We start from the raw sequence: 23,015 nt of genomic DNA, 5'->3' as shown, positions 1-23,015 counted from the left end.
ACCATTTCATTTCATAGACAGCATTCTTCCAACTCAGTCTCATCTCGTTAAGACACAGTATCATGGCCACAACCAGCTCAGCTCTTTCTTTCACTTCATCTCGTGACCGGGGAAGCTAGCGACAGACTGACCAACTAATGCAACACCACCACTTCTCTTTTCCTCTGGTTATTTCAGTCGGTTTGAGGCCAGCGGCAGCTGACTGCTCGTGCCACAACGTAGTGACTAAGGCGAGGTCATAATGGTCAAGAATTCAGTGGGCAACAAGTCACAAGTTGGAGTTTGCTGGGGCATTGCACATCAGACACCTAAAACCACTTTTCTGTCGGGCGTTGCGTTTATTCTTTGTTTACCATTTGTCCCTATTGTCACCTCTTTCACCCTATCCCTTTATCACGCTTCCGTGTAGACTCGTTGCCTGAAGTGATGTGAACTTGTTGCGTGACTAGCATTCACGAGCAACCCTTTCATTACCGTGAGCATGTGTGCGTTTGGGTCAAAGCGCTGTCAATCAGCTGTGAGGTGAGGTTTTTCCTGAAGAGTACTCCATGAAAGATTCACACACTTTAAGGTCAGTGTGTTGTGTGACATGTGTGTGCATGTGTGTGCCGTTTTTTTACGAACATGTGGAAGCGGTGCTGAGCCTTCTATCAGAAAGAGGCCCGCTCGGCTGAAAAGCCTGTCAGCGCTTTCTTTCTCTTTCTTTTTTTTGCTCCACTCTCTTTCTTCCCCTTTTTTCCCCCTACCCAGTTTACAAGGCCTTCGCACACAAGCTCCAAAGGATTACCAGACACACCCCTTTCAGAAGCACTGAGCCTTCAGCTCCTCAGTCACCTCATAGTGTGTGTGTGTGTGTGTGTGTGTGTGTGTGTGTGTGTGTGTGTGTGTGTGTGTGTGTGTGTGTGTGTGTGTGTGTGTGTGTGTGTGTGTGTGTGTGAAAGTGAACATTTGAGCATTCGAGATCTCACACTTTTTACCCACCATGCTTCCTCAGAGAAAAGAAGGCGGAGGAGGAAAAACAAAAACGCGAGGTGGAAAGAGGAGAGTGGGGTGGAAAGGAGAGGCAGATTGAGTGATTGCTGCTCACCAACACAGAGAGGGAGAAACAGCCGGAGAGCAGAGTTTTGGCCCGCAGCCAGCTAGTGCCACCATACAGCTTTTGTGCGGAGAGTTGACTTAGAAAGGACCTTTCAGAGAGGGAGTGAAAAGCCTGGGAGATGACAGGAAAATACAGAAACGGAGCAATGAGAGGACGTCAGAACAAGAGGAGAAGGGGCAAAGGAGGGGGAGAAATCATCACAAAGGGCAGCTGTAAGGGAGAGGACAGACAAATAATGAGAAAGGAGAAAAATGAGGAATGGGTGGAGGGTTTAAATCAGATGATAGAGACTCATTCACGAGCTGTACAGTAGATTATAGAGATCAGGCTACAGCTACACCCTTCTATTCCTCCCTCTATCCCTCTTTACCCTCCCCCAAACTCAGACTAGTCTCCAAAATCTCACAAAGAAACATAGCCCTTAAATTAACATGCAGTCATCACACTCTGTAGTTTCGTTTTATTCCCCCGGATGAGGTGAAGGGAAGTGCACTGATGTCACTGTGTCACAAACTGGTTATTCTAGGTAATGCCGTCAGCTGCATCTTAGATAAGTCAATTACGTGTGAGACCGATGTTTCCTGCCATGCATCTACACCTCATAATGACAATCCTTCAAAACAGGACTTACACATAGCAAGGGTTCAAAAAAGAAACTATACTTTTGGTAGCCACACATAAAAAAAGTCACACTACACACACACACACACACACACACACACACACACACACACACACACACACACACACACACACGCACACACACACACACACACACACACACACACACACACACACACACAGGAGGGGTAGCTGTGCGGTTGCCAACGTTCTATTAATAGCGGGGTAATATAAATACAAAGTGCTGCGTGTGGGGAAAAGAGCTCGACTGGAGGGAGGGTGAGGTGATGTGGTGGGGAGGGGACACTCTGATTCAATAGAGACCACTGTTCACCTGGCTGTGAGTGTGTGTGTGTGTGTATCCTCATGGATGGATCTGTGAACTGTCGTGAGTGGGTTTGTGTGTATTGTCATGTATGAAGCCAAGCACTAAACTGTGAGCGCCTGAGAGAGCGGAGACAAAGAGAAGGATCAAGGAAGGCAGAGGAAGGCCTCTTGTGTCCCTGCTGAACCCTCTCTCTGCCCCGGCTAAAGTGGGGCCCAGCTACCCATACGTGTACCCCCAAATAACCCCCTATAGCAGTGTTACTCATTTGTGGCTCGCATCAGTAAAATAATAGTAGGGTGAAAAAGTGGGTGGTATATTGTGACTCCTACATAAATTATTGCACATACACTTGCATATTTATGCACATTTGTATGGTCTCTGAATGACAAGGAAGTACAATTAGAACTACTGGAATATTTATTTCGTAAATTTCTTAATTTTATTCATCAACCACATGATTAGACACCATTTGATGAAAAAATGAAAATGCTCTAAAATTGTAAAACACAGAATTTAGAAACAGTTCTAATGGGAAAACAGAATTTGGGAAAAAATAAGACGGAATCTGGAAAAAATTCAAACAGATTTCATATACTACTAATAATAATTACATATACTGTATGTTAAGTGGGATGACAAATAAGTAAGCAGATTCTTAGTTGGAGATGGCTTTTGGTATTTTGCAGTCGAGGTGGCTCTCCTGTGGACTTTGTCTTGCAAGTGTGACTCTAAAAAAATAGTGAGGATCACTTCCCTATAGCATGGGGGTATTTAAGTTCACACCACCTTTGGGCCCCAAATAAATACAGAGACCCGATAACAATATACAGTCTGCTTGGCTAATGAAATTCCAACACTGTCACCATGGCGTTGAAGTTAATTTCGAGCAGCAAGAACAGAGAGGAGGTGTGTGGTGTTTGCAATGAAAATGAATGATGACCTTCAGTATGGGCATAAACATGTAGTTTAATTTTCCTTCAATGCTTGCTCCATGAAAGAAACAGCTTGGCTTGGAAGCGCTGGAGAATGTAATTGGCTGTACATTCTGCAAAGTGGACGGAAGAAATCTAAAGAGTGGGCGACAGAAGTTAGAAGCGATGGGTCCATTTGGACAAAGATGCATTTTTGGAAAAGAAAAACCCAAAACAAATCATTGCAGTCTTGCTCTCTTTTTCAGCATGCCTCTCTCTCTCTCTCTGACTTCCTGTCATTCTCCTTTCGGTACTATTTTTGCTAAAAACAAAGTGCCATAAAAGAACAGCATAACTGAGAAGAATGAAGTATCCTTGCAGCGCAGTTGTCACATTCTTGCTTTATCCCTTTTTCCAGTGAATAATCTCAACAGGCAACAATTGATACGGATTTATTGATCGACAGGAAGTCTTAATGACAGGTGCAGACAGATACAAATAATCCAAAAGCTGGACCTTTTCTTTTCCTTTACAGAGAGATGAAAGAGAAAAGTAAATTAGAATATCACCTTAGAAGCACAAAAGGAAGCAAGCTTGTTGTGTGCTCCTCAGCACACCCACGGCTGTGGTTTAATGTCTCTGCTCTGAAGTTCAAGTCCTGTGTCAAACAACCACAAACACAGATAATATCAGGGTTTGGTTTTAAGTCACTCGCAGTTTCAGTCAAAGCAGGAGATTTAGATATAGTTCCTTATTCTTATTGTTTGCTATGAAACAATGTCAAATCCGTGGATGAAGCGTGCAAAACGAAGCCTGCATGCTGTTAAGTTTTTGTAAAACACGGTAAGATGAAAAGGCATACATTGTATGCAAAGACGTAGTAGACAGGCTTGCAGACGTACACAAAAATGGCTGAATTAAGCCGAGGAGGACGTGCAGATTTAAGCTGACACAGCAGAGTGGAGGCACGGCGGCTACGTCATCATCATCTCCTTTGGCAATGATTAATAAGCTTAACAGAAACAAAAGCTGGGGCGCTCACGTTTGCACACACAGACACAGACACACACACACACACACACACTCCAATGATGCACACATGTAATCAACTATAATCACATTGGACACACATGCACGCACAGAGAGCGGTGAAGTGCAAGAGCAGAGAGTGAAGGCAAACTGCTGCATTCCTTCCTTTTTGTCTCAAAGCAGGAAGTCATGTGACTCCTCAGAGGGGCGGGCTCTAGAGGGGATGTTGCTGGGAGAAAACTATCCCAAGGTGTGTGTTTGTGCCGTGTGCATGTGTTTTAACAGTCGTGTGTGTGTGTGTGTGTGTGTGTGTGTGTGTGTGTGTGTGTGTGTGTGTGTGTGTGTGTGTGTGTGTGTGTCTCTGCCTGTGTGTATCAGCCTTCAACCAGCCAGTGTTTGCCTTGCAAAGGTTAGGATCTCACCCCGTGCTAAAACATACACATAAAATACACACTCAGGAGCACAGATGTGAGCGTGTGTGTGTCAAAAACCTCCAGCACCACCTCCTTCCCTCTCTCCAGCTGCTCTGCTAGTGTGTAGGAGGAAGAGGGCTGACGGGCCTGGAAGTGCTGACATCAGCAGGGAATGAGCACGCACACACACACACACACACACACACACACACACACACACACACACACACACACACATGGTCAAACAGAAACACACTGTAGTGAAGGGGTGCTGGGTAGACCTATAGATTCTGCGCCTGGGAGAACGGTAGACTGAAGGAAAACAAAGTCCAACTTTCTAACTTGCACTTCTATCTCAGTTTTAAATCAGCAGGCTCAGCATTCCTACTGGTATACTTCTTGAAAATTCAAGCTCAAAGTTGGCTCCCCACTAAGTCCGCCACATCATTCACCATTATCACTTTAAAGGTTCTTTTTAACCTTAAAGTCAAACTTCTCTGGTTCATTCATTTGGATTTAAAACAGAAAAGGGAGTGCACCCAAAACAATCCCACAGCTACAGTGTGTGTGTGTGTGTGTGTGTGTGTGTGTGTGTGTGTGTGTGTGTGTGTGTGTGTGTGTGTGTGTTGGGTCCAAGTTGAACTATGAAGTCTGACTGTAAACTGAGACGGATGTTTACAGTGGACAGTTGGGGGGGGGGATTTATTCTTGAAAACACGCTTGTTTAAATAATGGCTGATTGTGTTTCCTGCCGTGTCTTTTTAGGAATGTCAGGGTTCCCAGACCTCAGAGATTAACCTTGAGAGTACAATGTTACTATTACAACTAGCAATGGTGGCCAACAATAAGAAAATTAAACCCAAGTTGAAATAAACAGGAATTATCCTTTAATGTGTGTCATGGTACAACATACGGCAAGAATCAGTGGGCTGTGTACACATGTGTGTGTGTGTTTGTGTGCGTGTGTCATAGTGTGTACTGTATCTGTTTTTAGCACCATTAGAGCGAAGAGCCCCATGAAAACCAGCGGGGCCCCCCACACTAATCCGGCCCAGATGTGAACTCCACCACTAGTCCAAAACTCACAACATAGACACACGCAACAAGCAGGAATACGCACATTACAAACAAGAACCGACACGCCACCGGTTCCAAGCACTCGGGCTCAAACTAGATTTGTAGCCTACTGTTTAGTGAGCCAACATGATTATGCATAATGCTATTATCGCCATAATCTGTCTCAATGAGATCATAGCTCACCTTCAGCGGAGTTAATTGAAGGTTTGAGAGGTCATTAAAAGGTGTACGTGGACAGATAGAAAATACTCCCGACGACTTCTCGAGCCAAACTGTGTCCCGTGGCCGTGACCCGGATACGGCCTCGAGGCATTTAGCCGGCTGTGTTGTGGAAACACCAGGTCAAAGGGACAGCACACCTCAGGGTCACACACACACAACAGAGCAAAGGTAGATCAAGTAGGCCACTGTAATGATAAATGACATGTGGGCATACTGAAATGCACGGAGGAAACGTCCGTGGCAAAGGTGTGTGTGTGTATGATTTAGTGGCAGTGGGTGTGTCCATTCAGCTTACCCACTGAATATATGTTAGGAATAAAAGGAGACAATAGTTGTGTCCCATTTCAGCGGCCACATTCTTTGGAGGATGTCCTTTGGAGGATGTCCTTTGAAGACTGCGAAGGCCGGACCAAGTGGTCTCCGAAAATGAGACGGTCTGGTCAACAGAGGTTATTTTCTTATACCTAGATAGAGATGATTTACAATAAAGTGCATTTCAAAGGAGCAAAGAAAGATTAGTAAAGCAGACAGTTCTGATATAACCATTTCATGGGTGTGCAGAAGATTTTACTGCCATTGACTAGATACCAGAAATGAATTTGGGTTACTAAATAAATAAATCTTATAAAGGGATGACAGGTTTGGCTGAAAGGTTCAGCCATAAATCTACCATTTTGTTCTGTGCAGAACTCAAGCTGGTCACCTGGTTGTCAGTGGAAATACAAGTATGCACACAGGGCAGTGTGGTGTTAAGCAAGGCAATAAACCTCAGTCAACCCCTCACCCAAGCTACGCACATAAAACAGCATGTCGTCCTCCCCTCCCTCATTTCCTCCCTCCGTCCCCTCCACCTCTCATTCCTCATTCATTTCTCATTTTACTGATTTTCCATTCGCTATTGAAATAAATCATCTTACTCTCACTGAATTTTTTTTTCATTTTTGCTTCCCATCCGTAGAGCAGCGAAGTGGGAAATTCGCCTTTCAATTTTTCATAGAACAATATCCACAATTATCCTCTTCACAGAAACAGCATTAGTACATTATTTATTAATTAATTAATAAAACCACTAGTTACTCCCTCCCTCCCTATTAGGACCAGGTTTTTCTTTGCATCAATTTGGCACATCAACTATACACTACCCATGGGCCTTAGTGGCTTTTGCCATGTAGAGCATGCAAGTCAGGAATAAAATAAAAAATTTAAAAAAATTGCTGATCCAGAATGCAAAAGTGAATTAATCAGATGGATCATACGGATGGTGAACTCATTGATGGTTATTTCTACTGGTTGAAATCAGCTTAGGCAGGAATGTGAATGGAGATGTCATCTTCCCACACAGCAGGCCGGGCACTTACAACAGCAACAAGCGTGGATGAGATTGACTTATATCTTCTCATATTTCACCATCGAGCGAGAGTTCCTTCACCGCAGTTGCTCTGCGGTCTAACTGGGATTTTCCTGCCCATTCAAGCCTATAGGAAGTACTCCAACTGCCAGTCACCTGGCATTATCTATGCAGAAAATAAGTAGGACTTTTACTTTCAAAACCCCGAATCGTCCCACTTCTCTACTCTATTGCCCTTGAAATAGGTCTGTGGGTTGAGGTGTAGATGGCAGGCTCATTTCCCAAAGGTATTCCTTGTCACCTGCACCACATCTTCCCCGAGGAATAAAGACATTCCTCCTCCTGATTACTATGAACAATTCTGCCCTTCTCCCTTCATCCCTCCACTCCTCGGAGCAGCTCGTATCGCACAGAGATGTAATTAATCATGTAGACACCATGCTCGTCTTAATACTATGGGTGCCCTCTTTTCTCCAACTCTCCGTCTTCCCCCTATAGTCTTTATCTAGCTCTGGCTCCCTCGATGCCTCTCAATCTCCCGCACACACAGTTTGAAGGTCTCATTAATCACCTGTTAACATAGAAGCTCTGTGACGCATACCAGCGGGATCATTTGATGGTTGTCTTTTTACCCTCGTCTATACACTTGTGTACTCTATGTACCACCACAACACAGTGCTTTTCGTTGGCAGTGCGTGTATTAGAGTACGTCTGTCATCTGCGCGCTCTTACGCCAGGATAAATACGATAATCGTCGCGAGCGGACTTGCCCTCTGCTCCCCTCTCTATTTTTAGACGTCAAATGTTGAAATAGTTCAAGTTCTTAAAAAGGGCAGGCTGCGAGTCATCCTCATAAAGCCGGGGCACAGGATTGGTCAACCCGACCCCGCAGACAAACCCAAACAACATTCATTTCAGACAGCGGATAAATTATTTTAAATCCACCAAAATATTAAGAGCATGTTCCCTCTGGTTGTATTTATTGACCGGCAGATGGTTTCCCTTCAGCACTGCCTTGCGTGTATTTTTCATTTCATAACGGATCCAAAGAGTGAGAGAGGAAATTGACAGTTTTATGTCAAATAAGTTCCTGTTATGATTTATGTATGATGTATATATACACAGTAAAAGTAGAAATCTTAATATCAAAAGTAAGTATTCTTACCAGATAATAAGCTCTGTGGCAACACAAGTTTATGATGTTGTTACATGTTGTTCAGAAAGATAATCTTCACAAATTAACACAACTTTTGTGATTTTTGAAGCGTAAATGCAATTGCCAGAAGTGAAAAGCTTAAATTAGGCTATCAACAAACTACAACATCGCACGTACAAACAAGGCCCTAAAGGCTGACGAGTCCACGTGATATTTTGTAGTTTTATTTAGCCACTTGTCAACAAGCAACTTGTTTAAGACACATAAAAGCCTGACATACTTTATGTTTAAACCTCTTAAACTCGTGTTAATCCCAGATCTTATTTCAGGCATCTAACCAATAAAACGTTCAAAAAACCCATTGGCTTTGAGATAAGGGAACCAGAAGTGCAAAAATCGAACTCATTGCTGGGTTTTAGGACTCATTCCAGCAGCACACTATAGCGGTCAATGTTGCATATTTACAAGATTTAATCAGATCAGTGACGTAATCGATTTGCTACAAAAACTAAAAATTTGATCTGACAGAAGATTTTACTCGTCTCACCCCAGTACTTAAAAAAAAAAAAAAAAAAAAAAAGTAAAATACAAAAATATGGAAAAAAAAGTGATGCATTTAGCTATTTTCCTCACGGCTGCTTTTACTCTTTTGCGAGCTCGTTTCTCCTTCTGTCCCTCCATCTGAATAAGTCATCTTTGTCTTTTTTTCCGAGATGCTTCTGTTGACAGTGTGCGTGCTTGTGTGTGTTCTTGGCAGTTGGTCCGTAGCTTAAGGACGCCATGTCCTGGAACTCTGTTTGATAAAGCCCAGCAGGGATGTCCTGTGTTGTCCTGAAGCTAAGTGTACAGGTCCCGTACTGAGCTGTAATGAACAGCGTGTTTGTGAACGAGCACTGACTTTGTTGGTTGTTTTTTTTTTTTTTTTTTTGCATGGATTACAGAAATTAGATTAGATTTTGTTCTTTTTTTTTTCAGAGGCAGATCATGAAAATATGTAGTAATAGATTTCCCTGCTGCTTCTCGCTTTTCCATATCCTTGATTCTCTTCCAGTGTGTCTGTGTGCTTAACTTTCCACTGTGACCATGAGCCAACGCTCCAGAGAAGCTGAGGTGACTGTCCTGCACTGATCAAAACACACTGACCCAATGAAGGCTTAGTAACGTGACTAGCCGTGCCTTTCTATCGGCCTGCGCTGATTGGCTGCTGGAGGTGGGCTGGGTTGGCTCTCTCTCCTACCTCGGGCTCACTGATTTGAGGAAACGTAAGAGTAAACAAGGAGTTCTTTGAGCATGTGGTTCTTACACAACTCGGGACACGCTGCACGCAGGAAAAGGGTGAGAGAAGAGAGGGGGAGAGAGGGAGACAGATGGGAATGATAGAAAGAGAGAGAGAGAGGTTAACATTGCAGTAGTAAGGTCTCGGTGACGACGACAACAGCAGGCTTTTTTGTGATTTAACAAGGTCAAAACACTTGAAAGTGGTGTGTGTACGTGTGAGATCACTTTACATTTTGCGATGTAATTTTAAAGGAAACCTGATATTGCTGTTCACACCATCACAATGGATTTGCCTCAATAAGGCGACCCTTTTCACGTCTATTCCCTGAATTAATTTGATTTTTAAAGTGAGACATTCTGTGTGTGTGTGTCGGGGAAATAAGAGTAGAAATATAAGCAGAATGACGACAACAGGATTCCTTCTGCCAAGCTCCAGATCCCCGTTCAGCGTACAAAGACACACACAAACACACCCACGTACAACTTAAACACACAAACTGAGAGAGAGACACCCAGCCGCTGGCCGGGAAACGCACATATGATTGAAGAGAATGGAATGTTCTGTCTGCAGTCCAGAGCTCAGGGCAGCTGGAACCTGGACCCAATGTGTGTGTGTGTGTGTGTGTGTGTGTGTGTGTGTGTGTGTGTGTGTGTGTGTGAGTGTGTTAGTGTAGGGTCACAGTATAAATAACCGTCCTCTCTCTGCCTCGTTAGTGCAGACCAGCCCAGCAGTTCATTTAAAAACTGCCTTATACGTGCATGTCGTCTACACCTCCCTCACACTACCTCGCAACACTTTCACTGCTCTCCTCTATGACTTGAGGCCAATTCATGGTTTCTGTATCCACGTGGCTATGAGGTAACGCGCGGCATAAATCTGTGACCAAACTAAACATTTGCTAGAAAAGTAAAGTTTCGTGCACTTTATATTTGGTCATATTCTTACAAGTTGAAGTACCCACTGTTCTCTTTATTTTTTCACTTTTTCACGTTGTTTAGGCACATTTAACAAACAAAGGAGCCCTTCCTCTTGCTGTCAGGAGATCTAATCATGTTTGCATGTGTGCAAAGGATCATAAAACTCACGGTTCGGATCGTATTATGGTTTTGAGTCACGGATCGGATCAGCAGAAAAAAAAACAGAGGAGCACATATAACTTTACGAGATGCCCAGATCATGTCTTTTTTTTGTCACCAATACCATGCTGCCGATTGTCGATCAGTCATACCAGTGGATATATGTTGTTATTCTGTACAGATCACGGATCAACTACACACATTTTTTTGTCGGTTATTAAATACAAGGCAACGAAGGCCGGCTGTTGCTTTATCTTCGTCAAAAAGTTCTTGCAAAGACCGAAGCCGACAGCCAACCAGCACATACTTTGAGAGAGGAAATAACTTTCCATACCAGCAGGTGGCTGTAGTCAGTATTCATCATTCAAAAAAGGGAAACAGACCTCCGACTGCGGATATACAAACCGCGATTGCCTACCGTCTTGTCAATACTCTCGCTCACCACTTAGCTACTTTCCAGATGGCCATGTCGTTGTGAAATTACTCACGTGTTGGAATGATCAGATGAGATGAAGATGAGAACGAGAGCAGCTCTCTGCGTGTTGACTTTAGGTATGCTGTTGCATTCCTCACGTCCGTTTCTCTTCTCTGGCACGGAGTTGTTTGAAATGAACAGTCAATCAGAGTGATTCCTCTCACCGACGGTGCTCATGCTCAATCGGCCAAAACGCCACTGATAAGGGCCGACAATCCACAAAAACCAGGGCCACAGATGCTGACCGACAACCTCACATTGGCGAGCAGGGTTACACTTGTCTAAAATATGATGCGTTTGTCCTAGGGTCTTGTTTGTCTCCATTTATTTATGAATTGACTGACTCATTTAAGAGAGACAGAGGACATTCATAAACATAAACTAGTCAAATTAGCTTCCTGGCGCCTATTTACACAAAGTTAATCTTGTTTCCATTCCCTAAAGAAAGAAAACTTCAGGGCAAAGCAAGCATTCGGTTCACCACAGCCCATTGTTAATCCCTTGTCTTAAATGGTAACTAAGGTTGCGCAAGTTGTCTGCTTGACCCAGCAGCGGTCCCTGTTGACATTAGACTCAGATTAGTGCTCGTTTACATAATGACTGATAAAGTGCGGTTATGTTTGGCAAGGACGCACACGCACACACACACACACACACGTACACTAAAGGTGTGAGGCCCAGGTCACAGAGTTGGTCCAATCACAGCAGTAGCAGCAGGGTCAAGGGGGGCGGGGCTAATATGTATGAGGCGAGAGCTGCACTTTGACCATCGACACCCTGCTGTCTACTGGCTCTGTGACACTGTACCCTCTGACCCGACGCTTTCCTGTAGCACAACACACAAAGAGCAGTAAATGTAAATGTGTGTGTGTGTGTGTGTGTGTGTGTGTGTGTGTGTGTGTGTGTGTGTGTGTGTGTGTGTGTGTGTGTGTGGGGTCATGGTGTCTTTTTCTCTGCATATCCTTCTAGGTGAAGGCAGGGAAGGTTGTGGGGTTGGGCTGACCAGTAAAAGGTTTCTCTTGCGACCAAACAAAGTACAGGAATCTGGCAAAGTGAAACTGACCCAGTTTATACATTTGACTTCAGATATGCGCTTGTAGCTGGGTGATGAAATACACTTGCAACACCGTGCAGACCCTCCCGTTGCTGTACTGCCTGGCTACGTGAACCAATTTCCCTCCACCAATCACCACTGCTGGAGCTAGGACGGCGACAGCCTATTAGAAAGCACTCTTTGAATCCTCTGCACCAATCAGAGGCAGCTGCTTTGAGTAACTTCAGGGGGCTGAGGTTTTTCATTTCTATACATTTACATGTATCTATGTATGGCATTATATTGATATCATTCCCTCACAGTAGACTTAAAGTCTCCTTAAATGCCCACTTGATGTAGACACCCCTTTTACAGTTAGATTTACATAAATGCAGATATATGACTTCCCACCTACGCACCTTCAAAAATCAGAATAACGAGAGAAAGGAGAGAGATTCCTAGCGTGGTTGCTGACAGTGATTAATTGTTCCCACATGTTGCTGACGGACAAAAAGGCCTCTGTGTTCCCGAGCTTTGGCTGCAGCTGGTGCACACACACACACACACACACACACACACACACACACACACACACACACACACACACACACACACACACACACACACACACACACACACACACACAGCTGGGGCCTGTCTCACCAAGCATGTTCCGCTTCGTCAGGCTATCTTTGAGTCAGTTTGTTTCAAAAATGTAACACCGGTGAACCTGGATGGCCGGTCTCCTGAACCGTTCCATTCTGGAGACCAGTTCTCGACCGGCCAAACCAGATTCACGTTGGTTAAAGGAATAGTTTGACATTTTGGTAAATACGTGTATTCGCTTTCTTGGCGAGAGGTTGACGAGAAGATCACTTTCCCAACAAATTAGAAATTTGAAGCTACAGCTAGCAGCGAGCTACTGTAATGAACACATTTTTATCTGGTGTGTATTTTTTTTTTTATTTCATTCAAAAATATTTGTTGCCCAGGCTCAGTGACTTCCTGGAGTCTTGTTGTTATTATACAAAACAGCAAAAAGTAAAATCCCCTGCAAGGTTGTTGCTAAAAGCTGTGTGTGTGTGTTTTTGTGTGTGTCTCTGTTTGTGTGTGTGTGTGTGTGTGTTATTTAGCTCTTCTTGCTGCATAGTAGGAGTTATGAATCAGAGCTGCTGCCTCAGTGAGCCATTATTATTATTAATGGGCTCTGGGAATACCCCAGAGGAACTACAGTAGTAAGCATATAGTAGCCCCTCACACTGCCAAGTAACATGCACATACAGTGACACATAGAGTGCATAGATTCAGCAAATAACACACTTGGAGCGCTGCTATGGATAATGCCGTACAGATTTCAGCTATCTAGTTCAGTTACAGTACAATCCACGAAGCACGTCGCACACGCAACAACGTTGCTTGGCAACCGCAACTAACTTGTTTACGTTTTCATCTGCGAGTTTAGCAGTGTGTAGTTCCACCGCTGGAGGACCAACCATGTTAGCTTTTAGCCCGTTAGCCAGACCCTGCTTGCCTTTTACTGTTACAAAATCGTGAGTGTATCGGTCATTATTTCAGATCAATGCAGTTTTAACCCCAGCCAATATCTGATCCTTAATTTGAATTTGAAGTGCAAGCCCTGTAATGAATGCAACTTGAATAGTAGCAAAATAAGATACTTATGTGATAGATTAGATACAGATTACATGTAATCAAAAATGTATTTTTGCAGAACATACTCTATATACTTGAAATAATCCAGAATAACAGGAATGATCAGTACAGGGTTCATGAGGAAGAGTATCTTATGTGGGAGGATACATACCACAGACATACATCACACGTAATACTGATACATAGCAGGCACAAATTTCTATCTTTCATCTTGAATCATCCTCCTCTCACCCTCTTTCTCACCGTCAGTCACACATTTTGATTTGGCACCATATTTTTGTTCTTCTTCTTTTTATCGCTGTCCGTGCTTCGGTTGCAGACGTCCCGTTTCCTTTCATTGCTGGTGAGAAATATCTCACCTGACATTTGAAAGGTACGAGCAGTGGCACGGAAAAGAGCAACATGAAACAAGTGGCTTGTCGGGAGGAGGGAGTGGGGAGGGGAGGGGCAGGAATAAAGATGGTGAGGGTGAAGCGAGGCGGGAGGATTGATGAAGTGTCAGGTGCTGGCAGGTAAATGTTTACGGCAGCAGGAGAAGGAAACTCACATTCCATTCATTCTGCTCCCATTCATCCCTCCAAAAGTTCTCCTTCTCCTTTAGTCTATCTTCTGCCAGTATTTACATCTCCCTGACAGCTGGAAACTTTTTTGTGTGTGTGTGTGTGTGTGTGTGTGTGTGTGTGTGTGTGTGTGTGTGTGTGTGTGTGTGTGTGTGTGTGGGTGTGTGTGTGTTTGTGTGTGTAAAATATTCTGTAATAAAGCAGCATTACGTCATGCCTCGAGAGATGCTGGCAGAGGATAAACACTGGTCTCTCTGGTATCTCTTCTCATGTTACCTCATTGCACAGAACACACACACATACACACACTTCGGTAACGCGCATTCACATACACACACCATTCATGATTAAATGCAACTTTTTTATGGGTTTGCTTATTCACTGCGGTGGTCACAAAAAGCACACCATCCTGCAAAAACATCTTTTGGCATTTACAAATCGCAAAACACACACATTTTGCAAATGCTTTTCCATACTACTCTCACAAACACACACATGCCTGCTCAAATACACACACACACACACACTCACATCGGTTCATAGGTTCAGTTGGGCCCCAGAGATCAAACTTTCGTACTTTTCTCTGCCAATGTAACATTCAGAACGGTAACTTAAGCTTCTCTTTCTCCTCTCTGATTGGACTGCCTTTGACCAGAATAACAATCCAGACCAAACTATCTGTAGACTGTTGCCCAGGAAAGACGAGACTGCTTCATGGAAAACAATATTGTGATTCCCACAAAAACTCAAAGATTTTGGCCCTCACCATTTGGAACAGAAATCTGTTCTGTTTTAGGGAGTGAAAATATACATGGAAGGGAAACAGAGGGAAAACTGCGTGCATGTTGAGGATGGCGGTTGGGTTGTTTATATGGGAGGATATAGCATAGCCCAGGAGTCCCTCAGGGCTCATAAGGGCTATGTGTTTGTGAAACAACAGAAACTGCGGAAGAGGAAGGCGATATGGAGAGAGAAGGAGGCAGTAGGTTGTGGGGCACCAAAAGAGGAGGAAAAGTAAGAAGAAGAAATTTAATAAATGCTCGGAACAAAATTCAAATCAAGGAGCTCATAACCATATATACTAAATATCCTTTAATTTCAAATGTATAATTATGTCTTGGTACTGTGAGTTGATATTTGGGAGTGTGATGATGTCATCTTCAGAAACCAGATGGCTGAGCGTGTGTGTTTGTGTGGGTGTGTTTGTGTAAATGGAGAGTTGTCTAAATGCTCATGTGCATGAGTGTAATTTACAGATCCAGTGAATTTGTAGTTTTGAGTTTTAACTGTGCAAACGGAAAACCACGCAATAATTAAAACTTACAAGATCTACTGTAGTATATATAGTGCTGTCGTTTTGTGAAATAGTAGTTTGGTTTCCTGGGCTCTTTTCTTGAGGTTTAAATACAGACCAACTTTGTGACATCATTAGGTTCGGCTCTCTTCTTTTATTTCAGAGTTCCAACTAACTTTATAGTTAGTATATAATATATAATAATATACGTTTGATCCAACTATAAAAATGTAAGCATATTCACATTCAAGAGATTTGTATGTGCAAAACTTTGCTTTTAGAAATCCTTTTGCCTGTCATAACAACCTTACATGACAGGCATAGTGGTGATTTAACAATGACAGTGCTAACATGCTAATGTTGAGCAGATATTACCATGTTAATTTAGCATGTTGGCATGCTAACGAATAAACTAAGATGATGAAGCTGATTGAGTGTCATTAGTTTTGCAGGTATTTGGTCATAAACCAATTGACCTGACATTTTGAAATTTTGGTCAGGGAATCAAAAAGCCAGTAGGCTTCATCCACTGACAACCATGAATCTCTGTGCGAAATTTCAGGACAATCCATCCAATAGATGTTGGGTTATCTCGCTGAACCATCCAACAGGCATTGCCACTTCCTTCAGCCATACCTTCTAGCAAGCTCACTATAATGTGTGTACAACTGCTACGACATCAGTGTAAACAAGAAAGAATGTCATTCTGATAGTATGTAAACAAAGCCAGCAGTGAGGCAACACGTGATTCCGGGGCTCTATATGTGTTTAATGTGGACATACATGTGTTGTGAATAAAACTCTGGATTATTAGCGGGGGCAGTCATGTGCACCAGTTCCCCAACAATGAGCCTCGAGGGCTTGCAAAAGGAAGGAGCACGGAGTTGATCAATATACACCGGTCAAGACTCGCACACAAACACACATGATCTGACACAGAATGCTCCTTAAGCAACACAGGGGCTCTTTGTATGTGTCATTCATAATCGAGGAGACGCTTGATTATAGACCACTGTTTCCTTTATACCCACAACACAAAAGCTACAGTGGGAACAATGCAGACATCAGCGCTAAGTGCTGCTACACGTTAATGTGTTCCTGTCTATTTAGTGGATGAACAATTGAAACAATAGGATTTTGGCTTTGGTTGTGTGTCTAGTCACCAGAGCAACTGTTTACATCGCTGCAGAATCAGTAGTAGTGGGTGGTTTATGGATTAGCGTTGTTGGATTTAATGAATGGTATTCATTGAATGTGGTATTGGGAAATGGAAAGAAAGAAAACAACAAAGCAATGTTGATCTCATTGGTTTAGTAATTGTTTCAAAATGATTTTACACACATCGCTTAACGCAGCCTCTTCTCTTTCTGTCTTTTGTGTTGCAGAACTCCATCCGGCACAATCTTTCCCTCCACAGCCGCTTCATCCGCGTCCAGAACGAGGGAACGGGGAAGAGTTCCTGGTGGATGATCAACCCAGAGGGAGGGAAGGGTGGCAAGGCTCCTCGCCGCCGTGCGGTCTCAATGGACAACAGCAACAAGTACACCAAATCCGCCCGTGGCCGAGCTGCCAAGAAGAAGGCGGCTCTGCAGGCAGCAGCCGCTGCAGCCGGGGAAGGCGGCGGAGACAGTCCTTCAGGTCTCTCCAAGTGGCCAGGAAGCCCAACGTCACGCAGCAGCGAGGAGCTGGACGCCTGGACAGACTTCCGCTCCCGCACTAATTCCAATGCCAGCACACTGAGCGGTCGTCTTTCACCCATTCTGGCCAACCCTGAGCTGGACGAGGTGCCCGATGAAGAGCCTCCTCTCTCGCCTATGCTGTACACCAGTCCTGGCAGAGCTCTGTCTCCTGGCATCGCCACGACCAACGGGAAGTCTGTCCCGACTGAGCTGCCTCGCCTGGCAGACCTGGCAGGAACAATGAACCTGAATGATGGACTCACAGATGACCTGATGGATGAGTTGCTGGATAACATCAACCTGGTGCCAACCGTGACAGGGCCGGTCACACCAAATGGTTCCTCAGGTTTCAATTTTGGGTCCAAACCCAATGGGCTAGGCTCGCCTCCCTCCACCTCAACTCCCTCCACCAACTCTTCTACCAACGGTGGAGTTAATGGTTACAGTAACTCCATCTTTGGCCCCCACACAGCAGGTTCCTCTCTGCGTCCGTCCCCCATGCAGACCATCCAGGAGAACAAGCAGACCTCCTTCTCCAGCATCAGCCTCTCTCGCTTTGGCAGTCAGACACTACAAGACCTGCTAAACTCTGACACCCACAGTCACAGTGATGTCATGATGACACAGTCTGACCCGCTGATGTCACAGGCCAGTGCCGCCGCTGTCATTTCCCAGAACTCCCGACGTGGCCTCATGCTCCGTAATGACCCCGTAATGACCTTTGGGACCACTGGTGGACTTCAGGGCAGCCAAGGGGAGATACTTCAAAGTAACAACCACAACCAGAGCTCCCTGAGGTCTTTAAACGGAGGCCTAAACCTAGCCAACGAGGCTAACGCTCTGGCTAATGCCAAGCAGCAGCTCCTGCTCTCGCCCTTAGGAGGAAATGGTTCCTCTTCCATGCAGATCGACACCTCGATCTTCCTAAACGGAACAGTAAGCAACAGTGGAGGGATCTGCCAGGAGCGTTTCCCCATTGATCTGGACCTGGACATGTTTACCAGCAGCCTGGAGTGTGATATGGACTCTATCATCAGGAACGAGCTGATGGACCCAGATGGCCTGGACTTTAACTTTGACACTCTGGCCAACATGAATGGAGTTGGCAACTTCACGAGCACCAAGCAGAGCTGGGTACCCGGCTGAGAGTGTCAGCCAGGGAGGAGTTGAGCAGGTGTGTATATATGAGTGATGTGTCCATAGGCATAAATCATCTGGAATTTGAGCAAGGTTGACAATATTTAGAAAAGGGAATTAGGGATGCACTGATCCAGCTTTTTCTCCCTCGGTTCTGAAACCTAAACCTTTGCCATGTACAGATCTGGTACTGGTGCTCTTTTTTTCCAAAATGTGTAAAGGTGTATGTGAAATTGAGATATCTTTTAGCTAACATGATAGTGTTGTGAAAATCTTGTGAAAATTGTAAATCTAAATTGTTTTCATTTCCGTATTGTTGTAAATAGATCTGGAGAAAAGCAAATGAACTGCTGTTATAAACCATAATCAGTCGATGCGGCACACATATTGTCCTGCGATTCCACATGGAAAACGTTCCATCAACTTAATTACATGCTCCTGCATCTCTCTACTTCAACACGTCAACCGTTTTTACCGATCCAAAACGGACTTGCTGAACAACAAGGGTGCCGTTTGCTCGTTTATTCAAGTGAATTAATATTGAACGCGTCACATGTCCAAATTGACACCACACATCCTTGGGTCCCCAGCAGTACACCCTCCAAGTGTGAAGTAGATCAGATGAACGCTCCTTGAGATGTGCAAAGAAGACACAGACGGAGATTCCTTGCTTTATAGCTAGCTATAATATCAGTCCTGGGCCATTCTCATTCGTCAAGATTTGTTAAACATTTAAAAGAATGTATTATCTAAGCAAAGTTTAAAAAAGACGTCCCCACAAAAAGTGCCATGTCTTCATCTATTGTTTATGGAGTAAATATTTGAAAATGTTAGATAACTGCAAAAGTTACTACCTTTGGCTTCACAGTAAAGGTCGTCCACTGCTTTTACATTAAAATGGATTCATTGTGAAGCACGTGCTAGAAGTATCAGTGGTAGCACATTGGCTTACTGGTATGCTTTTAGTAACTACACTATGAATACTCAGACCTAATCATTTCATCCTTATCTCTCCAGGTCTGAACTGTGTATTGCAAGAGAAGATCAGACAAACAATATCCTTTTTGCCAAACCTACCATCAGCACAACGTAAAATACGAACCCTGTGTTTACAGAAGAAGACTTCCTCTCGAGAGCTTTACCTTCGCTCCCATACTGGTGAACCATGAACGATCCGACAGACTATAGAGATACTGCACATCAGCCCTCAAAGCCTCCTGTGAAACAACAACCACAAAAAGAAAGCTATGTCAAATTCACGAATCTTAGAATTATGCAATTTTCCTTTGACACCCAGTATGTTGATATCAAAGAGACAATGCTTTATCAGAAGGGGTTTTCAGGCGCAATACAAGGACTAAATATCAAGCAAAGACTGAAGGAGTGCATGGTGCAGTTGTTTCCGATGAAGACACACACAAAAAAAGACAGAACGAAGGTGTAAAGTGAAAAAATCAAGAAGTGATGTGATGTAAATCTAATCCAGTGGATGTGTTGAAAAAAATGATTTCCCTCTGTTGTCACTTAGTGATTTTTAAATGTTCAGTGTTTGTTTTTGGATTTTCTGTTTCATCATAATTGTTTCTGCATCGTACATGTCTTTACAAAAAGAAGTGGTGTCCCGATGAAATGAAAAGATGGAAACGCATACAATACATACTAAAACAGACAGATCCACTCTGTGCCCCAGTTTGCAAAACGTCAGAGCACTTACAAGTTAAAACTGCTCAACTCAACGCCATGCACGTCCAGTTTTGTTCTTATAAGTTGCTTCAATTAAAGTAAATACAGCATACTGAGGGTTGTATTACAATTAGCTGAATATAAAAAAAAGATATTTGCTATCGTTTGTCTATATCTAACTGTAAAAAAGATGAAAAAAGCCTATTGGAAGAAAATCTGTGTCATGGATATTTGTGCAGTGCAGGGCAGTGTAAAGTTGAAGCTGGATGGGGAAAGATTTTGTCCGTCTTTTCTTATATTTCTTCACTTCTGGTGAGTTCCGTTGAGGTTGTTTATCACTGCATATGATGTAGCCAAAATCAATACCTGTGTCCTGGGATTTTGAACATTTCCACACCGTTACAGGTGCTATCTAAACAGTGTTGAACCCTGCCCTGAGAGCAAGCCGTGCATTTTATTTTTGTTTGTTTGTTTGTTTTGTTTACGTTTTTATCTACGACCTGCAGAAAGCTGCAGCCACTTGTAGCACGGCAAGGTTGAACCTGCAGACGGCGACGGGGGGCGAGGCAGGGTTTTTAGGCTCATTCCTCTAGAAGCCATTTGTTTCTTGAGTAAAAACAATAATAAGCTATCTCTGTATATTGCCAAATTACTTGAAACAAACAGTAGGATATGCTGGCAGCCAAATCACAGCACACACACACACATGCACACACATAGATAGAAGAAATAATACCAGGGATCTGTGTTAAGCTCTGCTGTTTTCTTGTCATGAGCTTGTGGGGCTTCTTATGCATATATAGAATCACTCAGGGGGGAAAAAGGAGGCTTCCCATTTAAGTAACATCAAGTCACATTCTAATGGTATTTTAACATTTCTTGATAAAAAAAAAAAAACAGTAATGCTTTGTGTTTGTGAACTTGTAACCTGTGAACTTTTGGCCGTCAAGATGAAGAGGAAGAAGGAAGATAAACGTCAGGATTAAGACTTCACTCTGTCCGTTATTTTTTTTTGCCGTCATAGCCCCCCCCCCCCCACCCCCCCTTGTCGGACTCGTGAAACGCATACACACATCCCCCTCATGGACACGCCTGGTGCTCCTGCAGGTGACTTCCTGTATCTCCTGAGTACATGTTAATGTGCGCGTGTGTGTATGTGTTTATCTGTGGAGTTTTCTGTTGAATTAATCTCCCGAGGATGTGTAATCCCTCACTATCCCTCATGGTGCATACAGCACAGGCAAACTGTATGCATGCATGTATTTATGCATTATGAATTGTGTGAAATGCATATATACTCGCTGTATGTCCTTATATACTCATGTAGTACTTGACCCTTTGATTTTGCGATACCTCTGAAGGTAAAGTTGAAGAAGTAATGAACAACACCCTGTAGGAGGGAACACTGTTACCAGCGATTTAATTGTTGAACCAGATTTTGAAAATGGTGAAAAGCATCATTGTTGTAGCATCTGGACACCCTGGTATCCCTTCTCTGTCTGGGGTAGCGACATGAAGTGTATGCCCCCTGTGTATAATAGTGTACAGATGTGTGTTTATCACGTTGAGGCCAAGGCAGAGGAGTGTGTGTGTGTGCATGGTTGGCTAGAATGATCTACTGTGCTATCTGAGGTTTAGTGCATGACATAGCTGTACCCCTAGACCCTTCCAATGGTGCCGTCCTGCGACAGAAATTGTAACACGTAGAGGACCCTGTGTCTTGAGCGCTCAAAAGACATACACACTTTCTATTTTGAAAATCAGGGCTTACAGACTTGCACCATTAATGGGTTTACTATTACGAGTGTGTGTACAGCGAGGCAGACACAGGGAAAGCTTTCTCAACGGGCATTCCTCAGCTACACGCTTGTTTTTATTCCACGTGGAATACAGCAGGTATACATCCTGGTGCTCTCAGTTAGCATTCGGTCATAACTTTGGTGTGGTTCAAATGTCATCTGACAACGAGCTGGAATGTCCTACACCTCACTTGTCACATCTAAACATTTCCACAGCATTTATCACGTCTTTTGGCAGTGGGAATCCTGAGCCATCACCTGAGGTGCTAAGCGTTTGGATCTACACTGACCGTACTAAATATTAGGAGCGCTTTACTCCTCCTGTGAAGAAGACTGGCAAGATAAATTCAAGCAACCATGTAAACCTGTCTATTCAAAGAGGGGTTATTGGTCCTTGATAAAACCGCAAATCTCAATCCCAGGAAGGTGGTCCTTACATTTTGTACATTCAGTGTAAAATGTTTTGGCTCTTTGGGGACATAGTTTACACTTAGTCATAGTGGAGCAGGCCTTCCACACAACCACTCAGCGCTATTGCTTCATTCAGGCACAGATTATCACTACACACACCTGCAGCACAACATGTGCAAATTTAAAGCCAAGAAAAGCAACGACAACAAAAAAAAAACAAAAAAAATGAAGAAACATACCACTAGATACCTTAATCACCTCTTGGACGTTTCCTTTTCATTATCTTCTCTTGGACCTTTTCCATCCTTGTTTAGAGGCCCAGGCCAGCTCCCCTCAACACGCCCTCTGAACTTTGCCCTTTGAACTTTGCCCTTTATTAATCTCGCTTCTTCTCGACTTGATGTTAGTAGGTATTTTTCCTGTGTATTCCATTTTGAATTGTAATCTAGTTTGTATAAGAAATGGTGCGCATGTAAATAAAGCTTGGTGAGGCTCCACGCCCTTTCCATGTCCTTGTCTTAAGTTATTTATTATTATTTTATTGCTGTAAAAAAGCATGAAAATATAAGAGGTACATAAATGTCATGAGTGCTGTGGAAGCACAGGGACAATGTTAACTGCTCATAAGGAATGTTACAGCTCTCGCTTGCCTTGCATGTGATGTTAATTTACAAGTGATCTTGCCAAGTGTTTTCCAAAATTGTGTGTGTGTGT

General features: G+C 43.5%; 1 protein-coding gene across 1 annotated transcript in view; it reads left to right on the top strand.

Annotated features, from left to right (window-relative positions):
- The window catches only part of foxo3b (forkhead box O3b), a 40,283-nt gene extending 17,484 nt beyond the window's left edge, over positions 1-22,799 (top strand). The window contains exons 3-4 of the mRNA XM_084030366.1: positions 16,978-18,445; positions 19,426-22,799. Coding sequence (XP_083886492.1) covers positions 16,978-18,417 — 1,440 coding nt within the window. The 3' untranslated portion in view covers positions 18,418-18,445; positions 19,426-22,799. The remainder of the gene's footprint in view (positions 1-16,977; positions 18,446-19,425) is intronic.
- The last annotated feature ends 216 nt before the right edge of the window (positions 22,800-23,015 follow it).

Source organism: Eutrigla gurnardus, assembly GCF_963514095.1.
Source record: "Eutrigla gurnardus genome assembly, chromosome: 16".
Taxonomy (NCBI): domain Eukaryota; kingdom Metazoa; phylum Chordata; class Actinopteri; order Perciformes; family Triglidae; genus Eutrigla; species Eutrigla gurnardus.
The sequence above is the reverse complement of the archived record's forward strand: the minus strand, read 5'-3'. Positions and strand labels throughout refer to the sequence as shown.